This window comes from Glycine soja, chromosome 1 (assembly GCF_004193775.1).
Source record: "Glycine soja cultivar W05 chromosome 1, ASM419377v2, whole genome shotgun sequence".
In the NCBI taxonomy this organism is placed as follows: domain Eukaryota; kingdom Viridiplantae; phylum Streptophyta; class Magnoliopsida; order Fabales; family Fabaceae; genus Glycine; species Glycine soja.
This window is the reverse complement of record NC_041002.1, coordinates 12,686,720-12,713,298: the sequence shown is the minus strand read 5'-3', so window position 1 is coordinate 12,713,298 and position 26,579 is coordinate 12,686,720. Positions and strand designations below refer to the sequence as shown.

Below are 26,579 nucleotides of genomic sequence, written 5' to 3'. Positions count from 1 at the left end.
TTCCAACATTTTACCTTCCCTTTTTGTCGGGCCTCCGTTGTGTCTAGTGTATCTGGTGGCATTTCCGTATCATTTCCTACCACGAGATCCCATAAATCTGGCCCCTGGAGAAAAGCTTCCATGCATAGTCGCCAATACTTGTAGTTTGATCCTACAAGTTTCTCAACACCAAACTGCATATTTGATCTGTTTCCTCCAGTTTGCAAGTCCATGAAAACCAGTTCAGTCTACCTTGAATTCTTAGAGCCAAGAATTGAAAAAGAGAAAAAGTCCAGATCAAAGTCCAAGCTCCAGATACCATAAAACAAATAAATGAATATTTGAAATATGAAAAATAGGCTACCAGAACCCAATCTATGTTTTATTGTGTACTGAACTGAGGAATCCAAAGTTAGAGTGCTGGTTTTATACATGACTAGTGATGCTGAAATTAGGGAAACAAACTCCTAGACTTTGGCTAAATTTAAAATGATGACAGATAATTCTCCTAATATGTTGTAACAACAACTTATTTTAATTGCATAAATCAAGGGATACTAACAAGATTAAAGATTGATCATAAACACATTAGTTGCTTAATTTTCTCTGTTTGTGTCATGCATTATTTGCCACAACGCATGTATTCCTTGATTTCCACATTCAATTCTCATTTTTGATGCAGAAGCTAATACTAGCTACTTCACAAACTTGCATCACGTCTAGCTTAGAATTTTATCCAAAAATATGCTATAAAACAAATAAGAGGATGAAAAACAACTGAAAGTGCACATTTTGAGCGAAAGGTTATTATTTTGATATATAAATACATATAGATATATTTGTTACCCTTAGTTTGTTATCCCAGCCAACCATTTTGGAATCACAATTCATAACCTTTGTTTTACACTTACTGAAAATTACAGCCTTCGATCATTTATGATTACTCATCAACAAGTTCAATGAGTTACACACATGCATGATCACGATTTGTTAGCACTATTGATTAATTTCATGTATTTCTCTACGATCATTTCTGGAGAAATGTCAGTGAAATAACCTTGTTCTATGTCCAGTCCCTCTTGTGCGGCCAGCATCTCAACCCTATTTTGAACCCTATCCGCTCCAACCTGCTTGGAGTCCAAAAGCATGCAGGCTATCTCAGTTGAGTCCTCATGGACAAGCGCAATCGTTTGCATAGTGGGGAGGCCACCGCCACGAGCACTCACCTTCCTTGCAATCCTTCTTGCTACTGACACATCAGTGCACAAAATTGGAACGTTGTAGAGTGTGACCCAAGGGCGTGCACCAATCATTGTGATGCCTTTAGCTCTTGAAACGACGTTAGGCCCTTCATCTGGGCTTAGAGGAAGCGTTTCGGGCATTGCCCACCCGGCCCATTGGCTGCCCCTAGAATTTGGCCTGTAATATCCAAGCTCTCGCCTTATGGCGTCAAGTTCCTTCCCTGTTGGGTGGGCTGCAGCGTACAGAAACACTGGCACTGCATTCACAAGTATAAAGATAAGATGTATAGTAAGTGTATTTGACTATTTACACAACAAAAAGTTACATAAAAATGAACGAATTTCTCTTGGATCGCCTTACATCAGGGGATCACTCTTATTTATTGAATATCATTAGATCCAACGTCAAAGGCCCAATTGTCATGTTCTGTCAAACTATTCGGTTGATGGTCCTAATATGAATTGAATTTTTGGCCTAATTAAATATTGACTAAATGATATATTTAGTCTCTTTTTTTTTTCATTTGATCGTTTATCTTTTATAAAGTTCAATTTAATCTTTATCTTATTTTTTTTATTTAATTTAATTTTTCATTTTTTTTTTAATTTAGTTCTTCAACTTATTCATGATTGATTTCATTAATAATTTAAAATCAACCTTTTTGGTTCAATTGAGAATCCTTCCCCTCCACTTAATTTTATTTTAAAAAAAATCATTCTCAATTGATTAATTGTGTCAATCTTAAATAGATTGAAGAATTAAATTAAACAAAAAATAAATAAAAAAAATGGTCAAAATAAATTTCTAAAAAGATAAAAAATTAAACTGAATAAAAAAATAAAAGATTAAATTAAATTTTTTAAAACATAAAAAAACCACATAGGTTATTTGGCCTTAAATATTTTGAGCAAGAATTTATCTTTAATCATAATATTTTGAGCTAAAGGGAGTAAGGGACAAGTAATTAACACGCATTCTTTGATCATGTAACTTATACTTTCATTCACTAGTACCAATTAACAAGTGAACCACTAGGATGAGTTAGTTTAATGGTATGGATTTTGAATAGTATGCATGAAATCATAAATTCAAACTTTAGTGAGAGAAAAAAAAAATAGAAGTAACAAGCATTCTTTGATCATGTAACTTATACTTTCATGCACCAATTAATGAACTTACCACTGAATCGGTTGCCAATGTCTGCTGCCACTGCTTTGGCGAGCCACGCTGCCTCGTCGAGCGACGCATGACCAAGTGGATGGAAAACAATGTCGTCCACTGCGCCCAAGCGAGGGTGAGCACCTTCATGGAATTCAAGGTTGACGGCATTGAATGTAGCCTCAGCCATGGCTATGACAGTTTGATGCAAGGGGCTGTATATGGGATTTCCTGTGCAGTCATGCAAAACATACGACACAAGGTCGTACCTTGCCCTGTTATAAGCTCGATCATGAAACATGTTCACAATCACAGTTTCTGGGTTTGACCTTGCAGCTCGTTCTATTGCATTGAGAGTGGCATTGTTGCGTGATTCAGAGACAAAGAACTTGCAGCACAATAAGATAGATTGGTCTACGGTTTTCTTTTGCTCCTAGGTAAGTTTTGATGAGAGTCAAAAGTTGACACATTTAAGCAGTTTTATTGAAAGAAAATATAACAACACCATTGCAGAAAAAACTAAAAACTAAAAGAAATGAATCATTATTATAAGTAGGGGAAAATATGCACGAAGTGCTTAACTGCATTTCCATGTTTTTTTTAATAAAAAAGAAGAATAATATAAGATAGCAGGTGATTTCAGGTTTATAAAGATAAAATAATAATCTATGAATATAATCATTGGAATAAAATAGATTAAAAATGTGAATATCAAAATATATCTATATTCCCTTTATATATATATATATATATATATATATATATATATATATATATATATATATATATATATATATATATATATATATATATATATATTAAATGTCATTCTAAATGTTTTATTTTATTTTCAAATACTTTCTTTATAAGAAAATATAAAAAAAGAAAAATTATTTTTTAATAATGTTATCATTTTTTTGATACTTAATGTTATTATTTATTGTTTCATCACCTAAATATTTAAATGAATTCAAAAATTATTTTTTAACTTTTTAATAGAAGTAATTTTGTTAAAAAAAAAAGATATTTTGGTCATTTAAAATGTCATTTGAAAAACAAAAAAACATTTTTTAATAATACTATCATTTATTGTTCATGTGAATGTATGTATATAGGTTTTGATTATGCCAAAGTATAAGCAAATAAAATTGTTTCAAAAAACATTCAAGGTTAAGCAAATAGAGATTACTTTAAGATTAATTCAAGGTCAAACAAACAAGATCAAGAAAAAGATAAGACCTTAGTTTATTTGTTAAAAGAATCTCACACTGGTTGATCAGTTTTGGCCTCAAACAAATTATTTTCAACAACTCAAGGCACTGGTAATCGATTTTCAGAGACAAGATTGCAAATGGGCTTTTCAAAAGGGTTTTGAAATTTGAATTTTAAATCTTGTAATCGATTAACAAATGTCTGTAATCAATTACCAAAATCATGTAATCAATTACGAGTGAGAAAACTTCAAAAAAACTTTTTTAAAAGATACATCTCTTTAAACCATTTTGAAAAGGCACAATGGGCCTATATATATGTGTGTGTCTAACTTTGAAAAGAAGTGAGAGAGATTTTAAAAGAGAACTTAATTGTCAAATGCTCTCTAAATAATTATTGGTCAAATACTTACAAATCTATTGAGAATTCTTCTAGGAACTCCAATTTATATCATCTACTCTAAAGGAGAAAATCTTTATGTTCATCTCATAAACTCAGTTGTAATCCAGAGACTGTTTGTCTCTTGGATTGTGAGAATATTGAACACAAGGGTGAGGGATCCCAAAGTGTGTTCAACGTCTGTAAAGGATTTACAGAGATAGTAAAAAATCTCAAGTGAGTTGCTTGAGGACTGGACGTAGGCACGAGAAGTGGACGAATCCGGATAAAACGAGTTTGCATTTCTCTCTTCCTTTATCTTAGTTATTTTATTACAATTTACTTTGTCTTGCACGTTTAAAAGAATATTATTAAATTGATTGTTTCTTTTTCTTCTTCTGCATTCTGAGCCTATCATATATCATTTAAAAGGGGGTTAAAATTTGTTAGTGGGAAATTTGTAAGACTTAATTCACCCCCTCTCTTAAGTTATTAAGGCTACTTGTCCAATAGTTTCTAATCTAAATATTCAAATGAAATTGACAGTTACATTCTAAATTTTTGAATAAAAGTATTTTTTTGTCAAAAATTATTTTATCATATATATACATATATATATATATATATATATATATATATATATATATATTATATATATATATAATAATAAAATTGTTAGTTTCTTTAAAACTGAAAATTACCCTGAAATTAAAATAATCAAAGACAAAGAAGTAGTTTTTATCTAATTTTTTTTAAAACGTATTACACTCATCTCCCTGTGTTTAAGGTTTATTACATTTACAATTGCTCCATTAAAATGCATATTTTTTGCCTTCCTTGAACCATTACTAACAATGTTAAATTTCAAATGAAATGTCCAAAACACTCTCATCACTTAGAAACTCTCACGTTGTTCTCTTTCAAACCCACCTTCAAGCCTACAATGAAATGGTGCTACCTCCTCTCCTCTGTCGCACACACTGGCAATACCATCATCGAACTTGCCTCTACCACCTCCCCAATCATCAAACGACACAACCTCCCTCTCCTCCACCACCACCTAAACACGCTTCATAGTCTCCAAAACCTTTTCTTTGTCTCGTACAATGAGGTTCAACATAGATCTGCAAGGTGGCACACCATCGTTAGCGACCTGTCACATAGCCACCAAAATCTAGTGAACTCATTGCACACGCACCAAACCTCAACAACTTCGTCGCATATGCACCAAACCTCGGATAACTCCGTCGTGCACCCACCAAACCTCGACAATTCCATCGCGCACCCACCAAACCCTGACAAGCCTGAGGCATACCTACCATATCCCGACGAGCCCATGGCACATGCACCAAACCCCAGTTTATGAATCGTTGTTGGATGTGCGAATTGGGTTTGATTCGGTTGGTGGGGACTATGGCAAGTTGCATGGATCCCTGTGGTGGATGTTTGTTTGTTGATTGTTGAGGTATATTGAACTCAGATCCATGGTGTTGGGATCCCTGTGGTTGTGGTGGAGATGGATAAGTTTGGGCTTGAAATGGTAGCAATGGAGATATATGTCCAAAGATTTTCAATTCTGAGTTTAAAAGCATGATCTAGAAACATGTGTTTTTTCACTTCGCTTTTTTATTGTGTTATTGTTCATGTGGTTGGTGATCTGAGTTGTCTTGATGATTTGGGTTGTGTTTATTATGTGCATTGAAACTGTGTTTTGAATCTATTTTAAGGTGTTCTTGATGTTCTTGAATTTGTTGAAACTGAGAAAATCAAAGTGTCTTCATGAAGAAGATAAGGGCATTTTGGACCCAAAAATTCATTAAAATGCATGTGCCTAACACTACAAAAAAAGCATTTTTGCGACGGCAATAATCTGTCGGTAACACTAAAAATCCGTCGCTAATTGGATGTTTCCGATAGATTTCCGACGGACACAAATCCGTTAGAAAAATGGTCGTCAGAAATATTAATCGACAGATTTTTGTAGTCTGTCGAAAATTTCCGACACAATTAAAACACCTTTTGCTAAGCTGTCTGGATGTGATCCATTAGTATATGCTGATAAAAATTGGCCTTCAAGTGCAAGGAATCTAGCACTCTGTTGTGCAAGCTTGGAGGATCAATATACAGGAACATCTTCCTTGTATTTAAGCAAATAATTTTTTAATTAAAGATCTTTGAATGTTGTTAGAAATTATCACTATGAGTGTAAGTTTTTGGTACCTATCAATTCATTAGTCTTCAAGTTAGAAATTTATTGATTTCCACCCCTTGCAAACTCAACATTTGTTATAAAAAGTTTAAAATTTAGAGAGAAAGCGTTTGTTTTTATTTATTATTAAATTTGCTTCACAACCCTTTGCAAACTCAGTAGGTTGCAAACCAAAATGCAGTGATATAGTGCCATCCAACAACAACAACATCCCGTAAAGTTCAAAAAGCTAGGCACAACCGTTCAACTTTCAAACTCAAAACCACAACATGAACAGAAAAACGTGAAACATAACAAAATGGTTTGCACTAATAGTAGGAAGCAACTAAGAAAATAGTAAACTAAAAAGTGTTTTATTAAGCAAACTTGAAGTTGAGCACACTAAGATGAGAAAGAAACTTGAGCCAGCACCCACTCCAACCCCCACGGCGAGGAGCTCAAACTCGAATCCTCGGCACTGAGTTCCCATTTACAAACCAAAATGCAGTGATATAGTGCCATCCAACAACAACAACATCCCGTAAAGTTCAAAAAGCTAGGCACAACCGTTCAACTTTCAAACTCAAAACCACAACATGAGCAGAAAAACGTGAAACATAACAAAATGGTTTGCACTAATAGTAGGAAGCAACTAAGAAAATAGTAAACTAAAAAGTGTTTTATTAAGCAAACTTGAAGTTGAGCACACTAAGATGAGAAAGAAACTTGAGCCAGCACCCACTCCAACCCCCACGGCGAGGAGCTCAAACTCGAAGTCCTCGGCACTGTGTTCCCATTTACAATTGTGAGTGTTCCCGTTCCTCGCAAGTTCAATTGAAGCCAATGGTGAGCGTTTACAATTGTGAGGTGAGAAGCAGTGAGAGAGAGGGATGGGCTGACAGTGGAGGCTTTTTATTCGGGGGTTAGGGTTCCCTTATCAAATCGCAAATGAGAGTGAGAGAGGGCTACGATTGCAGACTTTTTATTGGGTAATTTTTAATTCCGACAGATTTGATTCCTTCAGTAAAATTCGTCAAAAATTTATACTTTCCGACATAATGCAATCCTTCAAAAATATCCGTGGAAAAATACAATATTTTCGACGGAATAAATTCCATGGGAAATATTCTGTCAGAAATATCTATTTTTTTTTAGTGTAGCACATAATGTCTTAGAGTTAATTGAACAGACACTCAAGGAATATCTACGCAACGAATTGCAACAATGGGGGGGGGGGTTAGCGTAGGCTCCAACAATGAGTAGGTTTGTAATAACTCTTAAAACACATGGGACAAGTGTAATTTACTCTTTTTTTTCAATTATTAATTTTCATGTTACGCAACCTAGTTAGATATATTCAGAGGGAGAGAACTCTAATTGAGTCACGATATAAAAAAATAATATTGAATAACTTATTAGATAAAAATCACATTTCTATTTTTAATGAGGTGATAATTTCTAATTTAATATATCCAACACCTCACATTTCAGTTAGTGTAGACTTAGAATTTTTTATTTTATTTTATTGAGTTCACCTAAACTTTTCCACATCAAAATCATATATTTTATTAACCGGACTATCGGAGAACTATACATATGACTGTACTATATGACCGACAACCCCTTTAATATTCTATGTTAGAAAAATTATTGTAACAAAATAAATATATAATTTTATTATAATAAATATTTAATTAGTTTCCAAAAATATATATTTTAATATATATTTCCATATTTTACATATTAATTGTATGAATGTATATTTTAAATTATTGTAAATGATTATTTAATTATTAACTTTTATTATTTGCGGATTTTATCCAGATAATAACAAATATGAACATTTTTGTCGTTGCTAAAGAGAAAGCACACGCTCCACGTTAATGCTTGGCTTCTTTTGATCATGGCCACGTCGCTTGGGAAAGAGATTGATGATCAATGGTTTTAACTTACTATATTTCTAGGAAAATGATTTGTATATATCAATGTGGGAATACGGTGTTTGTTTTCCCAGTTTTAGAAAATGGATCATTTTAATTCAATTTTTAATTTTACATTTTTCAATTGAATCTTACTTTTTTAACAAATTCATTATGGCATTATTAATAAAAAAATTAATTAATTAAAATATAAGAAGAAAGTAATAAATAAAACCAAAATTAAGAATACGATCAAAATTGCAAATCAAGCGAAGCGAAAAAATTAAAATTATATTTTAACCTTTCTTTTATTATAGTTATAAATTATAGAATACTGATAACCGATGTATCCATTTAGCATTATATTCTTCAGCTGAAGCAAGAACACTAGAAGATAACCACAATTTGCCAAAAAGAAAAAAGAAGATAACCAAAACCACTAGCTGTTATCTCCCCACCCCAGCCCCCTTTCCGTTTCCTCGTTCCCTTCATTCCTCTATGGCAATATATTTTACAATAACATAGAAGTAATTGATAGATATATGTTGAGTAGTCACAGAATAAAATAACCCAATGATCGAGCAAGGAGACTATACTTAGATTTTATATAGTATACATGCAAAATCTGTTAATCTTAATGAAATTTTATTAACTTATATATATATATATATATATATATATATAAATAATAATTGAGGTCTAATCATCATCATAACAATCATATAAGAAAAAGAACATAAGGAAATTAAAGAGATTTTCTGACCTTGTTAGCAGTGCAATTGAAATTCATGGCGAGATCGATCCTCCGCACCAACTGCAATCTGTGTTCACGAGGTGTGATAATAATCTAACTTAAAATGGGGGAACTGCTGATCATGTACCAGTCGTCGCAGCAGGAGAAATAAATATAAGAACCACACGTCATTTTCATTGGTAAATATATAATAATATCAACGCATGCGAGCTTGCCAATGCTTACACGTGATACCATCTCCCACCATTATCATTATTATATCATATATATTGAAGGAGACAAACAAAGACAATGTTTATGTAAACAATTATTTTCATGTCAATTTTAAGTGTTTATTCGCTGGAACTTTTAACTTTTATATCAAACATGTTTTTTCTGGAAAAAGTTAAAAATTAAGTGCTTTAGTTTTTATAAAAAAGAAAAAGTAATTAAAAAATGGGTGAATATATATATATATATATATATATATATATATATATATATATATATATATATATATATATATATTCTTCTTCACTTTCTTTGGGTTATGTATAAGCTAAAAAAAATAAAAAGGTAAAATTTATTTTTAAAGTTTTAGTTTAATATTAAATTTTACAAAATTTTGAATTAAACACATGTTTTTAATATCTTTAAAATAAATCATTATGTCTATTTTAATTTAATAAATTTTGAAAATATTAAGAAATTTATTAAAAAAATCTTATGAAACCATAGAGCATAAATGATTATATTATAGTCTCCAAGTGTGAATCACATGATATGACTAATAAAAATGAATGATATATTTAATGTTAATAATAGATTAACGCAATATACTAAGGTTTTCAAATGAATGATATATACATCTATGATTTAACAAAAAATACTTAAATAATCACTTTTCGATGAGACTATCATTAGTATAAAGAACACATTTGACATCAATTCTAAAAGGTATAACACATCAGCTTGCTCTAGAATCGATATAATATAATGCAATGTTAATGTAGAGAGCATTTTACATCATTTTAAGAACTATTGTAGAATTTGTAATTTCTATATCGGTTCATCCGCAACCCATTATAGAAAGTGACACATTATACATGTTTTAAGTCATTTCCTACAATAATTCTTGATAAAAATTGATGTAGATAGTTTCACTTCCTACATCAGTTATGATAATAACTGATCATAACTGATGTAAGTGGTGGATCTAGAACTCAGGGTCAGTGGGGGCAATCTATTTAGAAAAATAAATCTAATAGAAATTATCATATATATGACGATAAAGACAAGGTTAAAATCATAGATTTCAATATATAATGCAAATGAAATAAATCACACACCTTACAATTGTTCTCTACATGATTTCATATTTTGAAATTGTTGAATGATCAGCTTATTGTCAACATTATTGATGAACACATATCTTTCAATATAAATGACTAGACAATCATTCACCCATGCATCTCACATTCGATTACACAACCTATATATTCTTCATAGTTCATAGCAGAAAAGGCAATATCAATGATGTAAGTCAAAAGTTGATTATCAAGCATCACTAGATCAATTGATGAAAAATCATATGGGTAAAACCTTGCAACTTCAAGTTGTCTTTCCTTATCAAAAGTAGAGAACAAATTGGTTGGATTCAAACAAGTCATACAAAGAAGCAATTGGGTATTTGTGTCAGTGAAATAGTCATTAAGTTCTTGAAGTTGCATGTCCACAACAGTATAAAAAAATTCAACATGATAGTAATGTTCTACTATGATAGCTTGAGCTTTACCTATACGTCGTAATCTCCACTTAGCAAAAAACATATCTTCCATATTACTAATGTTAATGGCATGTGCATTATAAAAAAATTACTTCATACAACAAAGATTCACATCCATTACCCCTCATTGTTAGTAATCACTGCTTTGTGACAATTCATTTAAATTAGCCAAGATATTTTTTTATCAAATGCAATGAGAATGCAAAGTCAAAATCATCTAACAAATATAAAAGATCATTGGCTTCGGCTCTTTAATTTGCATTTGATCCATCCTTTTCTATAATTTCAAGAACAATAATTATAGTACAATACATTAATGTCAAATTGATTAAAGTTGCATAATTGAAACCCCAACAAGTATCAACAGGTCATTTGAGACTAGTTTCTTGATTCAAATGCCTCTCTAACATTGACAATTTGTTTTTCATTCCACATCCCCTCCATTTCCCTTTTTCCATTCGAGTTGTTAGTAATTGTAGGATCTCCATTAAAACTCATGCTTCCAAAAGGATAATGAATGCCATATTGTGTTTGAGCATGCAATCCAACCACATAATCTATTAAAAAAGAACTTTTCCAGCCACTATTAGAAAATATACTTTCTACATCGGTTATTTATGACTTTCTATATCGGTTTTTAACCGATGTTGAAAGTGCGATGTTGAATGTATTATCGTTAACATCGATTTTTTAAAAAAATCGATGTTAACGTTAAATTTACAACATCGATTATTTAATAATCGATGTTGATAATAAGAATTACACCCCAAAAAATGTGTTAATGTTGAGAGTTAACAACGGTTTTTTTACAGAAAATCGATGTTAACGTATGTGTTAGTGTTGATAGTTAACAACGGTTTTTTGGAAAATTCGATGTTAACGTATGTGTTAATGTTGAGAGTTAACATCGGGTTTTTTTTTTAAAAACCGATGTTAACGTATGTGTTAATCTTGACAGTTAACATCGATTTTTTGGAAGAACCGATGTTAACATATGTATTAATGTTGACAGTTAACATCGATTTTTTGGAAGAATTGATGTTAATGTATGTACTAAGATAAGTGGGCTCATACTTAGCCCATGGGCCCAAAATCTATCCTAAGGCTCATGAGAACCCTAGGGTCTTCTCTTGCATCTTTGACCCAATCTTCTTGGAGTCTTCTATCCAATGCCCTTGCGGGGTAGGATTGCATCATTCCCTCCCCCTTGAAAAGGATTTGACCTCAAATCCCGAGGTTCTTGAAATACTGGGCTTTTTTCCTTAACACCTGTAAAAAGAATAAAAGCATATATATTAGTGGTGTTTGGTATATTGAAGTAAGGTAAGGTCTGAAAACCCATTTCCTGTGCATCTTCCCATGAAGGAACATGGTTCCTCACCAACTCAATGAGTGGTGCTACAAGTATAGAAAAATATGGGACAAACCTTTTGTAAAAGTTTGTTAAGTTATGGAAGTCCCAAATTTTTCTTATACATGGTGCAGTGGGCCACTCAGGAATGACCTTTATTCTCTTAGGGTTCATGGGAACCCCTTGATCACTATTTAAAAAATTAAGAAAAGTAATACAATAAAACATACCTTTTTATGTATTTTCATGTTGATTATTCCTACCAAAAAGTATGACAAACCTAAGGTGTCCCATATGAGTACCTAAGTTTGTATTAAAAATAAAAATAAGAACAAACCTACCTAATGAGTCTCTATGTACACAAATCATGAAGATGTTGGGTGCACAAGTGATTTTACAAAAAAGGGTTGCACCACTCAAAACATTCATCATACCACCTATTTTAGGGATTTGGTGCCTAATAATACCTATTTTGGGCACCAACAAAGCACAAGGATTTAAGCTCTTGCGAATCAAACCCTCATCCAATAACTCCTTTACTTGAGGAATAAACTCAAGCCTAAGAGGTGTGGCAATGCTAACAAGTGTCTTTTTACAAAGGAGAAGATGTGCAGGTTGTCTAAGAGGGGAAATTTCTTTAATATTTGTCTTTATTTCAAAATACCTTTCTGATGTGCCATTATTTTCTCCTATTTCTTAACTCTTTTTGCACCATTTTAAGTACTGATTAATCTTAATTGTCAAATTAAATAGACAGTTTTATTATTTGGGCCTGTCATACCCTAATTTCATTCGGGGACCTTTGCTTGATGACATGCGACCTTTCTTTGGTCCTTGTGAGGTGCTTGGCACCCATCATTAGGCAATTTGTGAAATTCCGGGACATGCCGAAAAACAAAAGAAAATATTGATGCACAATCCGTAAGGTTCCGTGACACACCGGAAATCAAATGGAAGCATTGTTGCACAAATAAGTGAGGTTCCGTAACGTTCCGTAAGTCAAAAAGGGGATGATTATGTAATCCACAAGGTTCCGTAACATTACGGAAAGAAAACGAGTATTGTTACGAAATTCGTAAGTTTCCGTAACTTTACGAAAAAAGAATCACCAAAAAAAGCAGAGGGGGTGTACTTAGTAAAAATGGGGGTGCAAATAGCACCCAGGCCCACTTGGGCCCTCTAGAAGATTCCTCCAGAAGGCTGTTGCTTCTGGAGGAAGTAACCTGGCTCGCCTGGGCGAGCTGGGCGGCAAGCATCTCCCCTATTTTGCTATAAATAGGGGAGGAAGTGAAGAAGAAAAGGGTTCAGTCCCTTAGGCACTTCTCTCTCTTTCGAATTTGCTTGGAAAAATTGTTTCCGTGAAGAAAATCTAAGCCGAAGCGCTTCCGAAACGTTTTCCGTGAGGAATTTCGCGAAGGTTTTTGACCGTTCTTCGACGTTCTTCATTCGTTCTTCATCGTTCTTCGATCTTCAACGGGTAAGTACCTCGAACCAAGCTTTTCGATTCATTTTTATGTACCCGTGGTGGTCCACATTGTGCTTCGTGTATTTTTATTCTCGTTTTCTTTACTTTTTATACCCCCTTTTGACGTGCTTAAGCCATTTTACTTAAGTCATTTCTCGCTTAACTTAAAAATAAAATAAATTTCCACCGAACGTTTGAATTGTATTATCCGTTAACTTCGGTTAAAATGAATTCCGACCGTTTGGTCGTGCCGTAACCACGTTGGAAATCAAAAAAGAGGTAAAAAAATAATATAATAATAAAAAAATATGCCTTTTAGTAAAATAAAGCGGAAAGTCAATCGGACGTTTTCTCTTTGGGATTTCTCATTCTTAAACCGAATTGACTAATAACTAAAGTGAAACTAAGGCTAAAATCAACTCGCCTAGTCAAGCTTGTCCATAAAAAATAGGTTTTTGAAGTTTATCATTTCAATTTCTCATTAAGTAAAATGGATCATTTTCAAGGTCCAACGCCTTAAAATGATCACCTTTTAAGTAAAAAAGAATCACTTGATAAGAAAGAACTACGTAGGTCTGATTTCCTCATCGCAAATTGAGGAATACGTAGGAGCAAAGGGAAACACCCTTGTCGACCACAAAAAGAAAAAAATATAAAAAGGGTATAAAGGATATAAGGACATAAAAAGGGAACATAAAAAAATCAAAGTCATGTTTGCACATTCGATTAAAGGCTGTCGTTCCTTGGGACGGACGTGTGGGGTGCTAATACTTTCCCCGTGCGTAAATACAACTCCCGAACCTTTCACTTAAAGTTCGTAGACCGCGTCTTTTCCGGTTTTTCTGACGTTTTCCTCAAATAAACGTTGGTGGCGACTCCGCGTGTATTTCTTTCGTGGAACACGCATCCCGCGAGTCTCGCGTCGCCCTCCCGCCGAAGGGTAGGTTGCGACAGTTGGCGAAGCTCCGTGCCCCTATTCACACTCCCATGCATAAGTGTCACGTACCCTTTTGCTTGTATTTTGTGAATATTGTCATACTGTACATTCCCGTGTTGCGCCTTTCGCATATGCATCACGCACATTGGAAAACCGACGGACGGTCTGAGTCACCTTCTTTAATACATACGTCGGGCACTTTGCTACCCCAAGATGTTGTATCTAAGAAGGAGACAATTTCCCGGGCTCCCGTGTTAATAAATTGCATTTGTGTCATATTTCCTCATGCATTCATCCATTCCACCCATGATAGATGTTGGAGTTTTGATTCGCGCCGATTTTTATTTCACTTTAGTAAAACATGGGATCAAGTCAAAAGCCTTCGCTTAAAAAGAGGTTCTATCAAGTCAAAATCAAGAGCTTAGAGGTCACTAGTTTACGAGAGTTGGGGCAATTAATGGGTCAACTTCAACGGCAAGCCTTCCGCAAAGCCTATGGTAAGATTTGGGGCCTGGCTAGGGTAGAAGTCTCCATGGAACCGATTGCATCCCTTTCCCAGTATTATGACCAGCCCCTAAGGTGCTTCACATTTGAGGACTTCCAGCTAGTGCCGACTGTGAAAGAGTTTGAAGAAATCCTGGGATGCCCACTGGGAGGAAGGAAGCCATATCTCTGGGTTCTATCCCTCCACGACAAGAGTTGCCAAGGTAGTGAAAATCTCAGCACAAGAGTTGGACCACGTAAAGCAAAACAGGAATGGGGTAGTCGGAGTACCAAGGAAGTGTTTGGAGGAAAGGGCAAAGGACTTGGCAAATCAAGGTGAATGGGCTTTCTTTTATTGACATCTTGGCGCTTTTGATCTTTGGAGTTGTCCTCTTTCCGAATATGGAAGGGTTAGTGGACCTAGCAGTGATTGACGCTTTCCTCGCCTTTCATCATGGCAAGGAAAGCCCGGTCGTCGCCATTTTGGCCAAGTATGACACGTTCAACCGGAGATGTGAAAAGAGTGACACAAGAATTTTTTTTGTTGTGCACTGGCTCTCTATGTGTGGCTGGTTTCACACCCTTTTCTCCAAGAAGGTAGGCCTGTCTATCCGCTACAAGGTCACCGCTCGTGCGTCGAAAAAGGAAAGGCGAATTGGGACCAACTCTTGGCTAGCATGGAGGGGCGTCTGCTAATTGGTTCCCTCGCTAGAAGGAAGGAAGAATCAGGATTCTATCTTCATGCGAAGGATGTCCAAATGTTCCCTTGATGGGAACAAGGGGTTGTATTAATTATAATCCCGTCCTCGCCATAAGACAGCTTGGCTACCCCATGAGAGGAGTGCCATCAGACGAAAGCATCACGCCTTTCATCGCACGGGGTTTCAGTGACCACAACGCGAGGGTACTCCAAGGAGTTCGCAAGGCATGGGATGCGGCGTGAAGAAAGGACAGAGAGCTTAGGGGAAGCAGTAATGGGATCATCGGCGGCTATCATAAGTGGCTGAGAGTCCGAACACAAGGATTGGATTGGCTCCCAAATCTAAAGACTGTGAGAGACAATGAGGTTAAAACTTCGGAAGAAAGTGATGAGGTACAAGCCCTAAAGGCAGAGCTTGAAAGAGCCCGGGTAGTCAAAGAGAAGTTCAAGTCCATAGCCATCAAAGTCTGAAGAGAGTATGATGAACTAAGGGACGTCAATATGGCCACCGCTGAAGCCTTGGAACGAGAAACCAAGAAGGCCCGAAAGGAAGAACACAACCAAAACAAAGTTTTGAGGGGCTTTATAGGGCAGCAATAGTGAGCTGAAGCTCCGAAGAGGTGAAAGGAATCATCACGGGTCAAAGGCATGATCTTGAAGGACAAGCTAAAGGCTTGCCTTAAGTCGAAAAGAAATTTGTCCCAACAGTTAAGCGAGACTGAAGGGAATATGTGGGCCATCATCGATGAGTGCAAAGAGAAGCTAAATCTAGCGGAAACTCGCGAGCAAAGGCTAGAGGATGAGTACGCCAAGATATCAGCAGAAAGGGAAGCAAGGGAAAGGGTAATTGATTCATTGCACCAAGAGGCAACAATTAGGATGGACCGATTTGCTCTTACTTTGAACAGGAGTCAAGAACTTCCCCGATTGCTAGCCAAGGCCAAAGCAATGGCGGACACCTACTCCGCCCCCAAGGAGATCCACGGACTTCTCAGCTATTGTCAGCATATGATGGACTTAATGGACCATATGATTAGAAACCGCTAGGAAGTTTGTATTGTCGCTCAGATCTTGACTAGTTATAAATTTTTGAATAAGATGAATTTATCCCACGTTTTTACTCCAAAAATCAGTGCGAATCAAGTCACTCCCGCATTTTATCTCTAGCATGCATTGTATGTTGGTCTCGTCCTTTGTCACGGGAAGCCGGAAGGTCCATATCACCTTCTTAACTGTACACATAGGGCACTGCGCCCCCAAATGCGCAAGTAAAAAGAGATAATTTTCCGGGCTCTCGTGTCCGTAAAATGCATTCATATCATGCATCGCATAAACATCTCTTCATGGCATCATAATGAACATATCGTTCCTGCATTTGTCTGTTATCATATTACAGCCTCACATTTTGCATGAGTCATGGCATCATCATGCATATGCGTTCAACAAACTTTTTGATCTACAAAATTGCATACCATTTGTCATACCCTAATTTCGTCCGGGGACCTTTGCTTGATGACATGCGACCTTTCTTTGGTCCTTGTGAGGTGCTTGGTACCCATCATTAGGCAATTTGTGAAATTCCAGGACATGCCGAAAAACCAAAAAAATATTGATGCACAATCCGTAAGTTTCCGTGACACACCGGAAATCAAATGGAAGCATCGTTGCATAATTAAGTGAGGTTCCGTAACATTCCGTAAGTCAAAAGGGGGATGATTATGTAATCCGCAAGGTTCCGTAACATTACGGAAAGAAAACAAGTATCGTTACGAAATTCGTAAGTTTCCGTAACTTTACGAAAAAAGAATCACCAAAAAAACAGCAGGGGGGTGTACTTAGTAAAAATGGGGGTGCAAATAGCACCCAGGCCCACTTGGGCCCTCCAGAATATTCCTCCAGAAGGCTGTTGCTTCTGGAGGAAGCAACCTGGCTCGCCTGGTCGAGCTGGGCGGCAACCACCTCCCCTATTTTGCTATAAATAGGGGAGGAAGTGAAGAAGAAAAGGGTTCAGCCCCTTAGGCACTTCTCTCTCTTTCGAATTTGCTTGGAAAGATTGTTTCTGTGAAGAAAATCTAAGCCGAGGCGCTTCCGAAACGTTTCCGTAACGTTTTCCGTGAGGAATTTCGCAAAGGTTTCAACCGTTCTTCGACGTTCTTCATTCGTTCTTCATCGTTCTTCGTTCTTCATCGGGTAAGTACCTTGAACCAAGCTTTTCGATTCATTCTATGCACCCATGGTGGTCCACATTGTGTTTTGTGTATTTCTATTCTCGTTTCATTTACTCTTTATACCCCCTTTTGACGTGCTTAAGCCCTTTTACTTAAGTCATTTCTCGCTTAACTTAAAAATAAAATAAATTTCCACCGAACGTTTGAATTGTATTATCCGTTAACTTCGGTTAAAATAAATTCCGACCGTTCGGTCGTGCCGTAACCACGTTGGAAATCAAAAAGAGGTAAAAAAATAAATATAATAATCAAAAAATATTTTTTAGTAAAGTAAAGCGAAAAATCAATCGGACGTTTTCTCTTTGGGATTTCTCATTCTTAATCGAATTGACTAATAACTAAAGTGAAATTAAGGCTAAAATCAACTTGCCTAGTCGAGCTCGTCCATAAAAATAGGCTTTTGAAGTTTGTCATTTCAATTTCTCACTAAGTAAAATGGATCATTTTTAAGGTCCAACGCCTTAAAATGATCACCTCTTAAGCAAAAAGAGTATCACTTGATAAGCAAGAACTACGTAGGTCTGATTTCCTCATCGCAATTGAGGATACGTAGGAGCAAAAGCCCCGCTTTTGTCGACCACCCCAAGAGATCGTTAATGGTCCAAATGCCTTAACGTTTCTCTCCTTTCAAAAACAAGAGATCGTTAATGGTCCAACGCCTTAACGTTTCTCCCCTTTCAAAATCAAAAGACCGTTTAATGGTTCAACACCTTAAATGACCTTTTGTTCAATAAAAACATATTTTGCAAAAAAGACAAAAACAACTTAACCAAACACTTTGTTCAGAAAGAACTACGTAGGTCTGATTTTCTCATCCCAAATTGAGGAATACGTAGGAGCAAAGGGAAACACCCTTGTCGACCACAAAAAAGGAAAAAATATAAAGGGTATAAAGGATATAAGGACATAAAAGGGAACGTAAAAATCAAAGTCATGTTTGCACATTCGGTTAAAGGCTGCCGTCCCTTGGGACGGACGTGTGGGGTGCTAATACCTTCCCCGTGCGTAAATACAACTCCCGAACCTTTCACTTAAAAGTTCGTAGATCGCGTCTTTTTCCGGTTTTTCCGACGTTTTCCTCAAATAAACGTTGGTGGCGACTCCGCGCGTATTCCTTTCATGGAACACGCATCCCGCGAGTCTCGCGTCGCCCTCCCGCCGAAGGGTAGGTTGCGACAGTTGGCGACTCCGCTGGGGACTGTTTTTAGAGAGTTAGGCCATTTAATTTTGTGCAATGTTTTACCATGACTTATCCCTTTGTTAGTTTCCCTTCATTATGTTCTTGTGTGTATAAGCTCTTTATTGCTTCTAGTGCGTTTTAAAATGTATGCATGAGGTAAATATTTATTCATTTGATGCACACAAACACCAACACTATTTGCACACACTGTGAGTGAAAAAGGGCCCTATACCCGGGTTCGTGGGAACATAAGGAGTGGAGGTGAATCTGTGATCATGCTAGGTCTCTGACTTGCTTGATTACAGTGAACCTTCATCTATAGCTTTTCTCTTTGAAAACTTATTGTTGCTAGTAGTCCCTACTGCTACAATATGTTCTTCAAAGAGGATAATACCTCTAGAAACCATCAAAAGAGATATGACTACCTTGGGGGTTATCACTAAATGCCTAGTTAGTTCTCTCCCTTATAGGTCCCTTAAATAGGGGCACGAGCAAACACGCTGCGTGCCATTTTTCACACTGCCATGCATAAGTATCATATACCCTTTTGCTTATGTCCAGTGAATATTGTCATACTGTGTACATTCCCGCATTGTGTCTTTTGCATAGGCATCGCATATGGGTTCTGTCTTGACCCCTTTTGTAAACAAAACAACGGAGGGTCCGTGTCGCCTTCTTAAAAACGTACGTTGGGGCACTTTGCTACCCCTAGACGTTGTGTCTAAGATGGGGACGAATTCCTCGGACCCCCGCATTCCTAGATTGCATCTGTGTTATATGCATTCCTTCATGCATTCATCCATTCCACCCATGATAGATGTAGGAGTTTTGTTTCGCACTAGATTTTATTTCACTTTAGTAAAACATGGGATCAAGTCAAAAGCCTTCGCTTAAAAAAAGGTTCTATCAAGTCAAAATCAAGAGCTTAGAGGTCACCAGTTTACGAAAGTTGGGGCAATTAATGGGTCAACTTCAACGGCAAGCCTTCCGCAAAGCCTATGGTAAGATTTGGGACCTAGCTAGGGTAGAAGTCTCCATGAAACCAATTGCATCCCTTTCCCAGTATTATGACCAGCCCCTAAGGTGCTTCACATTCGAGGACTTCCAGCTAGTGCCGACTGTGAAAGAGTTTGAAGAAATCCTGGGATGCCCACTGGGAGGAAGGAAGCTATATCTTTTCTCTAGGTTCTATCCTTCCACGACAAGAGTTGCCAAGGTAGTGAAAATCTCAGCACAAGAGTTGGACCAGGTAAAGCAAAACAGGAATGGGGTAGTCAGAGTACCAAGGAAGTGTTGGAGGAAAGGGCAAAGGCCTTGGAAAATCAAGGCAAACGGGCTTTCTTTTATTGACATCTTGGCGCTTTTGATCTTTGGAGTTGTCCTCTTTCCGAATATGGAAGGGTTAGTGGACCTAGCAGTGATTGACGCTTTCCTCGCCTTTCATCATGGCAAGGAAAGCCCGGTCATCGCCATTTTGGCCATGTATGACACGTTCGACCGGGGATGTGAAAAAACCGGCGCAAGAATTGTTTGTTGTGCACCAACTCTTGGCTAGCATGGAGGGGCGTCTGTTAAATGGTTCCCTCACTAGAAGGAAGGAAGAATCAGGATTCGATCTTCATGCGAAGGATGTCCCATGAGAGGAGTGCCATCAGACGAAAGCATCACGCCTTTCATCGCACGAGGTTTCAGTGACCACAACGCGAGGGTACTCCAAGGAGTTCGCAAGGCATGGGATGCGGCGTGAAGAAAGGACAGAGAGCTTAGGGGAAGCAGTAATGGGATCATCGGCGGCTATCATAAGTGGCTGAGAGTCCGAACACAAGGACTGGATTGGCTCCCAAATCTAAAGACTGTGAGAGACGATGAGGTTAAAGCTTCGGAAGAAAGTGATGAGGTACAAGCCCTAAAGGCAGAGCTTGAAAGAGCCTGGGTAGTCGAAGAGAAGTTCAAGTCCATAGCCATCAAAGTCTGAAAAGAGTATGATGAACTAAGGGATGTCAATATGGCCACCGATGAAGCCTTGGAATGAGAAACCAAGAAGGCCCGAAAGGAAGAACACGACCAAAGCAAAGTTTCGAGGGGCTTTATAGGGCAGCAATAGTGAGCTCAAGCTCCGAAGAGGTGAAAGGAATCATCACGGGTCAAAGGCATGATCTTGAAGGACGAGCTAAAGGTTTTCCTTAGGTCGAAAAGAAATTTGTCCCAACAGTTAAGCGAGACTGAAGGGAATATGTGGGCCATCATCGATAAGTGCAAAGAGAAGCTAAATCTAGCGGCGACTCACGAGCAAAGGCTAGAGGATGAGAACGCCAAGATATCAGCAGAAAGGGAAGCAAGGGAAAGGGTAATTGATTCATTGCACCAAGAGGCAACAATTAGGATGGACCGATTTGCTCTTACTTTGAACAGGAGTCAAGAACTTCCCCGATTGCTAGCCAAGGCCAAAGCAATGGCGGACACCTACTCCGCCCCCGAGGAGATCCACGGACTTCTCAGCTATTGTCAGCATATGATAGACTTAATGGACCATATGATTAGAAACCGCTAGGAAGTTTGTATTGTCGCTCAGATCTTGACTAGTTATAACTTTTTGAAAAAAATGAGTTTATCCCACGTTTTTACTCCAAAAATCAGTGCGAATCAAGTCACTCCCACATTTTATCTCTAGCATGCATTGTATGTTGGTCTCGTCCTTTGTCACGGGAAGCCGGAAGGTCCATATCACCTTCTTAATTGTACACATGGGGCACTGCGCCCCCAAATGCGCAAGTAAGAAGAGATAATTTTCCGGGCTCTCGTGTCCGTAAAATGCATTCATATCATGCATCGCATAAGCATCTCTTCATAACATCATAATGAACATATCGTTCCTGCATTTGTCCGTTATCATATTCCAGCCTCACATTTTGCATGAGTCATGGCATCATCATGCATATGCGTTCAACAAACTTTTTGATCTGCAAAATTGCATACCATTTGTTTTCATGTTTGCTCATCCTTGTGTTTTCCTCTACAAAAACAAAAAAGGGGAAGCGTGAAACTTCACACTACATTCTTAGTTGCATGTGTTAGGCACCATGAGCCAACCATGTTGGGATCATAAACCCATTTCTAAAAATAAAAAAAACACACAACAAAACAAAATAATTGAACATGGTACCTAATGCATGGTTAACTAGGAAATGGTGTTTCTTCGGGCATCTCAATTTCATAATTACATTTTCCATGCATAGCTTAAAGTATGCCCGAGTCATTCATCCCTATGAGATGTTGTTGAAGTATTGGCGATCAGAATTGCCATTCCTTGGATTATAGGTTTGAACCAAGCTCATGCTTTTATAAAAAGGTTCATCAAGTCAAAATATGGAAGTAACCGTCTTGCAAAATTGGGGCAAAAGATGAATCGAGTCACATCACTACTTCGTCTACTGCCAAACATATTTAGGATTGTTGATGTCCTTGTTACTTCCAGTTTCACCTTGACAAAGATGTCATGGACCATGTTGAAAATCTAAATTGATTCAACCCCATATCCTGCGTAAAAATTCGCAATACTTCAACTGTACATCATTCGCATACATCCATGCTTTTCATTGGTTGCATTGCTCATTGCATTCTTTCCTTGAAAAATAAAATAAAATAAAATAAAATGAACTTAATCATTGTTATAAAAAAGAAAAGGACACGCTTTACGGTGCCCTTACCGAACTCGTGCTAGAGCTAGAGTAATGGGTGAAGCAGAGGAGGTGCAAGAGAAGATGAAGGCCGACATGGAGGCCATGAAAGAGCAAATGGCCACAATGATGGAGGCCATGATGAGCATGAAGAAGATAATGGAAGCCAATGCGGTTGCAATTGCCGCTACCAGCGTTGTTGCTAAGGTGAACCTGATGTCCCCATCCGGCATCAACCAAATGAATCATCCAACCTCAGATATGGTAGGCAAAGATTTAGGAAGTACGGGCGGCCCCCATGATGTGCAAATTCAAAACGAGCACGCCTTCCCGTCATATGGCTTGCCTTTCAACTATACGCCACCCAATGTGGCGTACACTCCCAATAAGAATGTCAATAACTCCACTCCTATACCCATTGAAAGCCAGCAACCCCAAACTGATCATGCACATGTCTCTTAAACCGTGGAAGAGACCCATGAAATTCCCCATCACAATCTAGCCGACTTCGAGCCTTGGCTCGGATATACCACTGAAGGGCAAGCAGTTGGTGGTATACCCCTACAAAACCCTTTGGAGGGCCCTCAGTATCACCCACAACTGCACCTCTTGCATTCCACAGTGGTTAAAAACCCTCATGACTATGGCAGGAATGGGAAAGTTGGATCATCTAGAGGAAAGGCTCAGGGCCATTAAAGGAGGTGAAGATTATGCCTTTGCTAACCTAGAAGAGTTGTTCCTAATACCCAAACATGGTCATTCCCAAGTTCAAGGTGCCGGACTTTGGCAAGTACAAGGGGACTACTCGCTCCAAGAACCATCTAAAGATGTACTGTCGGAAGATGGGGGCATACGCAAAAGATGAGAAACTGCTGATACATTTTTCCTGAGAAAGTCTTACTAGGACAACTGTCACCTGGTCTACTAACTTAGGAACCTTCTTGAGTCCATTCTTGGAAGGACCTAATGGTTGCCTTCATTAGGCAGTGTCAGTACAATTCTGATATGGCTCCGGATAGGATGCAACTACAAAAAGTGTGCAAAAAGGGGGCACGAATCTTTCAAAGAATACGCCCAAAGATGGAGAGACTTGGCAACTCAAGTAGCACCCCCAAAAATAGAGAAAGAGATTATCACAATGATAGTAGACACGTGACCGGTGTTCTACTATGAAAAAAATGGTGGGTTACACACCTTCAAGTTTTACAGATTTGGTCTTCGCCAGCAAAAAGATCGAAGTGGATCCGAAAAGAGGCAAATTTGATCATCCTACTAGGACGAATGAGAAAACTGGGGCAAATGAAGAGGGTGAGAAAGAGGGAGAAACCCATGCTGTGACTGCCATTCCTATACGGCCAAGTTTCCCACCAACCCAACAATGTCATTACTCAACCAATAACAAACCTCCTCCTTACCCACCACCCAGTTATCCACAAAGGCCATCCCTAAATCAACCACAAAGTCTGTCTACCGCACTTCCAATGACGAAGACCACCTTTAGCACAAACCAAAAAAAAACACCAACAAAAAGGAATTTTGCAGCAAAAAGCCCATAGGGTTCACCCCAAATTCCGTTGTCATATGCTAAACTTAATCCCATATCCACTCGATAATTCAAAGGTAGCCATAACCCCAACCAAGGTTCCTCAACCTCCATTTTTCTAAGGATACGACTCGAACGCAACGTGTGCTTATCATGGAGGAGCCCCGGGGCATTCCATTGAGCATTGTATGACCCCGAAGCATAAAGTGTGAAGTCTAATTGATACGGGCTGGCTGAAATTTGAGGAGAATCGCTTGTTGAATCCTAACATTGACAAGCAACACCATACATGGGGCAATTCTAGAAGCTGTTGTTATGACTCATCAGAATTTTCAAGTTTATGCCATCATTGTAAACCACAGTTACAATGTTAAATGAAATGGATAAAGTTGATATCTTTGTCCCTCATCCTCTCCCAAACGCATGTTTGCTTATTCAACTTTCACTGGAATGTGGGTGCAAGCCATTGGTCTGTTTGCTCAAGCGACCTGCGCTCCTGAGTGTTGACTTTTAAGACTGTTCAATCAGAGGTTACTCGTCTTGCACGTTGGCGGGGCTGCCGTAGAACAACAAAAAAAAAGTTCAAAACAAATAATTTCAGAAATAAAAATAAAAAATAAAAAAAAAAAAAAAATAATAATAAAAAAGGTTCAAAAGAAAAAGAAAAAAGCATTTGATTGACTGTGTTTTCAAGACATTCATGTGACCTCATTACATCATTCTGGAAAGTTTGTCCTCTTAGAGAGAAGTGAGTTATCAAGAATAGGATGCTGGATAAATGGCCTTAGTTACCTTAAGAAAAGGGGGGGTTGAATTAAGATACGAAGATTATTCCCCAATTAAACTTTCACTCTCTTTTTTCGGATGCTCACAGGGATAACCCTTCCCTTGTGTTCAGGAATCCCCTACAACAAGAGACCCACGATCTCTTAATCCCTTTTCAGAAATAAGAAGAAGAGAAGAAGAGATCTCTCTTAAAAGAGGTAGATTGTAAAATGAAGATCAATCAAAAATTCCTTATTGAATATGCAAGTGGTTGACCAAGGAATCTTTTTGAGAGGATGAGACATTTCAGTTCAGAAAAACTCTTGATCTTTCGAGAGGATAAAACTGTTTGGGCAATGAAAACTCTCTTTAAAACATTTGAATGGCCGTTCATAAAACATTTGAATAGATGTGTCTCTTGGAAATTATTTTCTGAAAATCCCCTCTGGTAATCAATTACAAGACTTATGTAATCGATTACAGGTTTTAAAAATTTGAATTAAAACATTTTCAAACTGCTGGTAATCGATTACCAGAGAGCAAATCTCAATTTGAAAGGATAGAATTCCTTGGTCAAACCTTTTGCTTCTTCAATTTGGAAACTTCTTCCTAAGATTCTAGAGATCAACTTGATCATATATCTTGATTTTCTTGGATTCTTGTCTTGAATAAAACTTGGAAGCACTTGATCCTTTGGCATCATCAAAACATCAAAACATCTTGCTTCTACATAGGAGTCATTTGACTTAATCCATCAACTGAAAAAAATCCTTCAACTATTTCTCGTCCTTGGAAAATTCTTTTTTGCAAGAATCAACTGCTTCTTTCATTCTTCCTCACTACGAGGTCGTGAAAAGAAGACAACAATTGGTACCTCTAAGCCCTACACTGGAGCAACGAAAGGCACCATGCAAAAACTTCAAGCGAACCTAGGGGCAGATTAGAAGTTCTCACCCAATAGGTTCCCTCCTACAAGGTCATGACGAAAGGCAACGATTGATACCTCAAAGCCTTACACTGGGGCAATGAGGGGCACCGTGCATGAGCCTCAAGTAAACATAGGGGCCGATCAAAAGTTCTCACCCATCGATGTTTTTAAACAAGAAAGAAAAAAGGGAGACAAGCCCTGGGATTTCAATGGATTGATCAAACGTCAAACAGCTCTATTGCCATCACTCCAAAATGGTCAAGTGACTAAATCAAACAGAACACACACTCTGAGGGAGTTCCCGGAGAGATTTGCAAAAAAGACAGGATGAGGTTGCATGAATTATCACCTTTTTCGAAAGGGCAGTCAATCTGTGTTTTCCAAAAAAAAGAAAAATCAAATCAAAATCAAAATCACAAAATAGGGAAAGAATGCCATGAACATTGTACAACTTTCCATTACATTGCATTGTTTCATATAAAGTCCGCATTTACCCAAATTTCACGACAAAGGTTGCATGCATCTACATCCCTAAAAATCATGTTAACTGCATAGATTTCCTACATCTAATGTCCAAATCTTGTGGATTTGGGATGACCGGCCCTCTCGATGAGTCGATCTCTTGCTTTCTCATAAGGGTGGACCTTGGGTACTAGTTACCCTCACCGTTGAGAGGACTACACGTCCTCGCCTTGAGAGGACTACGCGTCCTCACCATCAGAGGGCT

The 26,579-nt window shown here is 37.5% G+C and overlaps 1 protein-coding gene across 1 annotated transcript; it reads right to left on the bottom strand.

Annotated features, from left to right (window-relative positions):
• Window positions 1-746: 746 nt before the first annotated feature.
• On the bottom strand, window positions 747-8,995 carry LOC114412746 (glutamate formimidoyltransferase-like). Its single transcript, XM_028376773.1, has 3 exons — window positions 8,840-8,995; window positions 2,401-2,812; window positions 747-1,477 (listed from the first exon to the last, which is right to left on the bottom strand). The coding sequence occupies exons 1-3, from the start codon at window positions 8,864-8,866 to the stop codon at window positions 960-962; spliced, it is 957 nt and encodes a 318-aa protein (XP_028232574.1). The 5' UTR covers window positions 8,867-8,995; the 3' UTR covers window positions 747-959.
• Window positions 8,996-26,579: the final 17,584 nt, after the last annotated feature.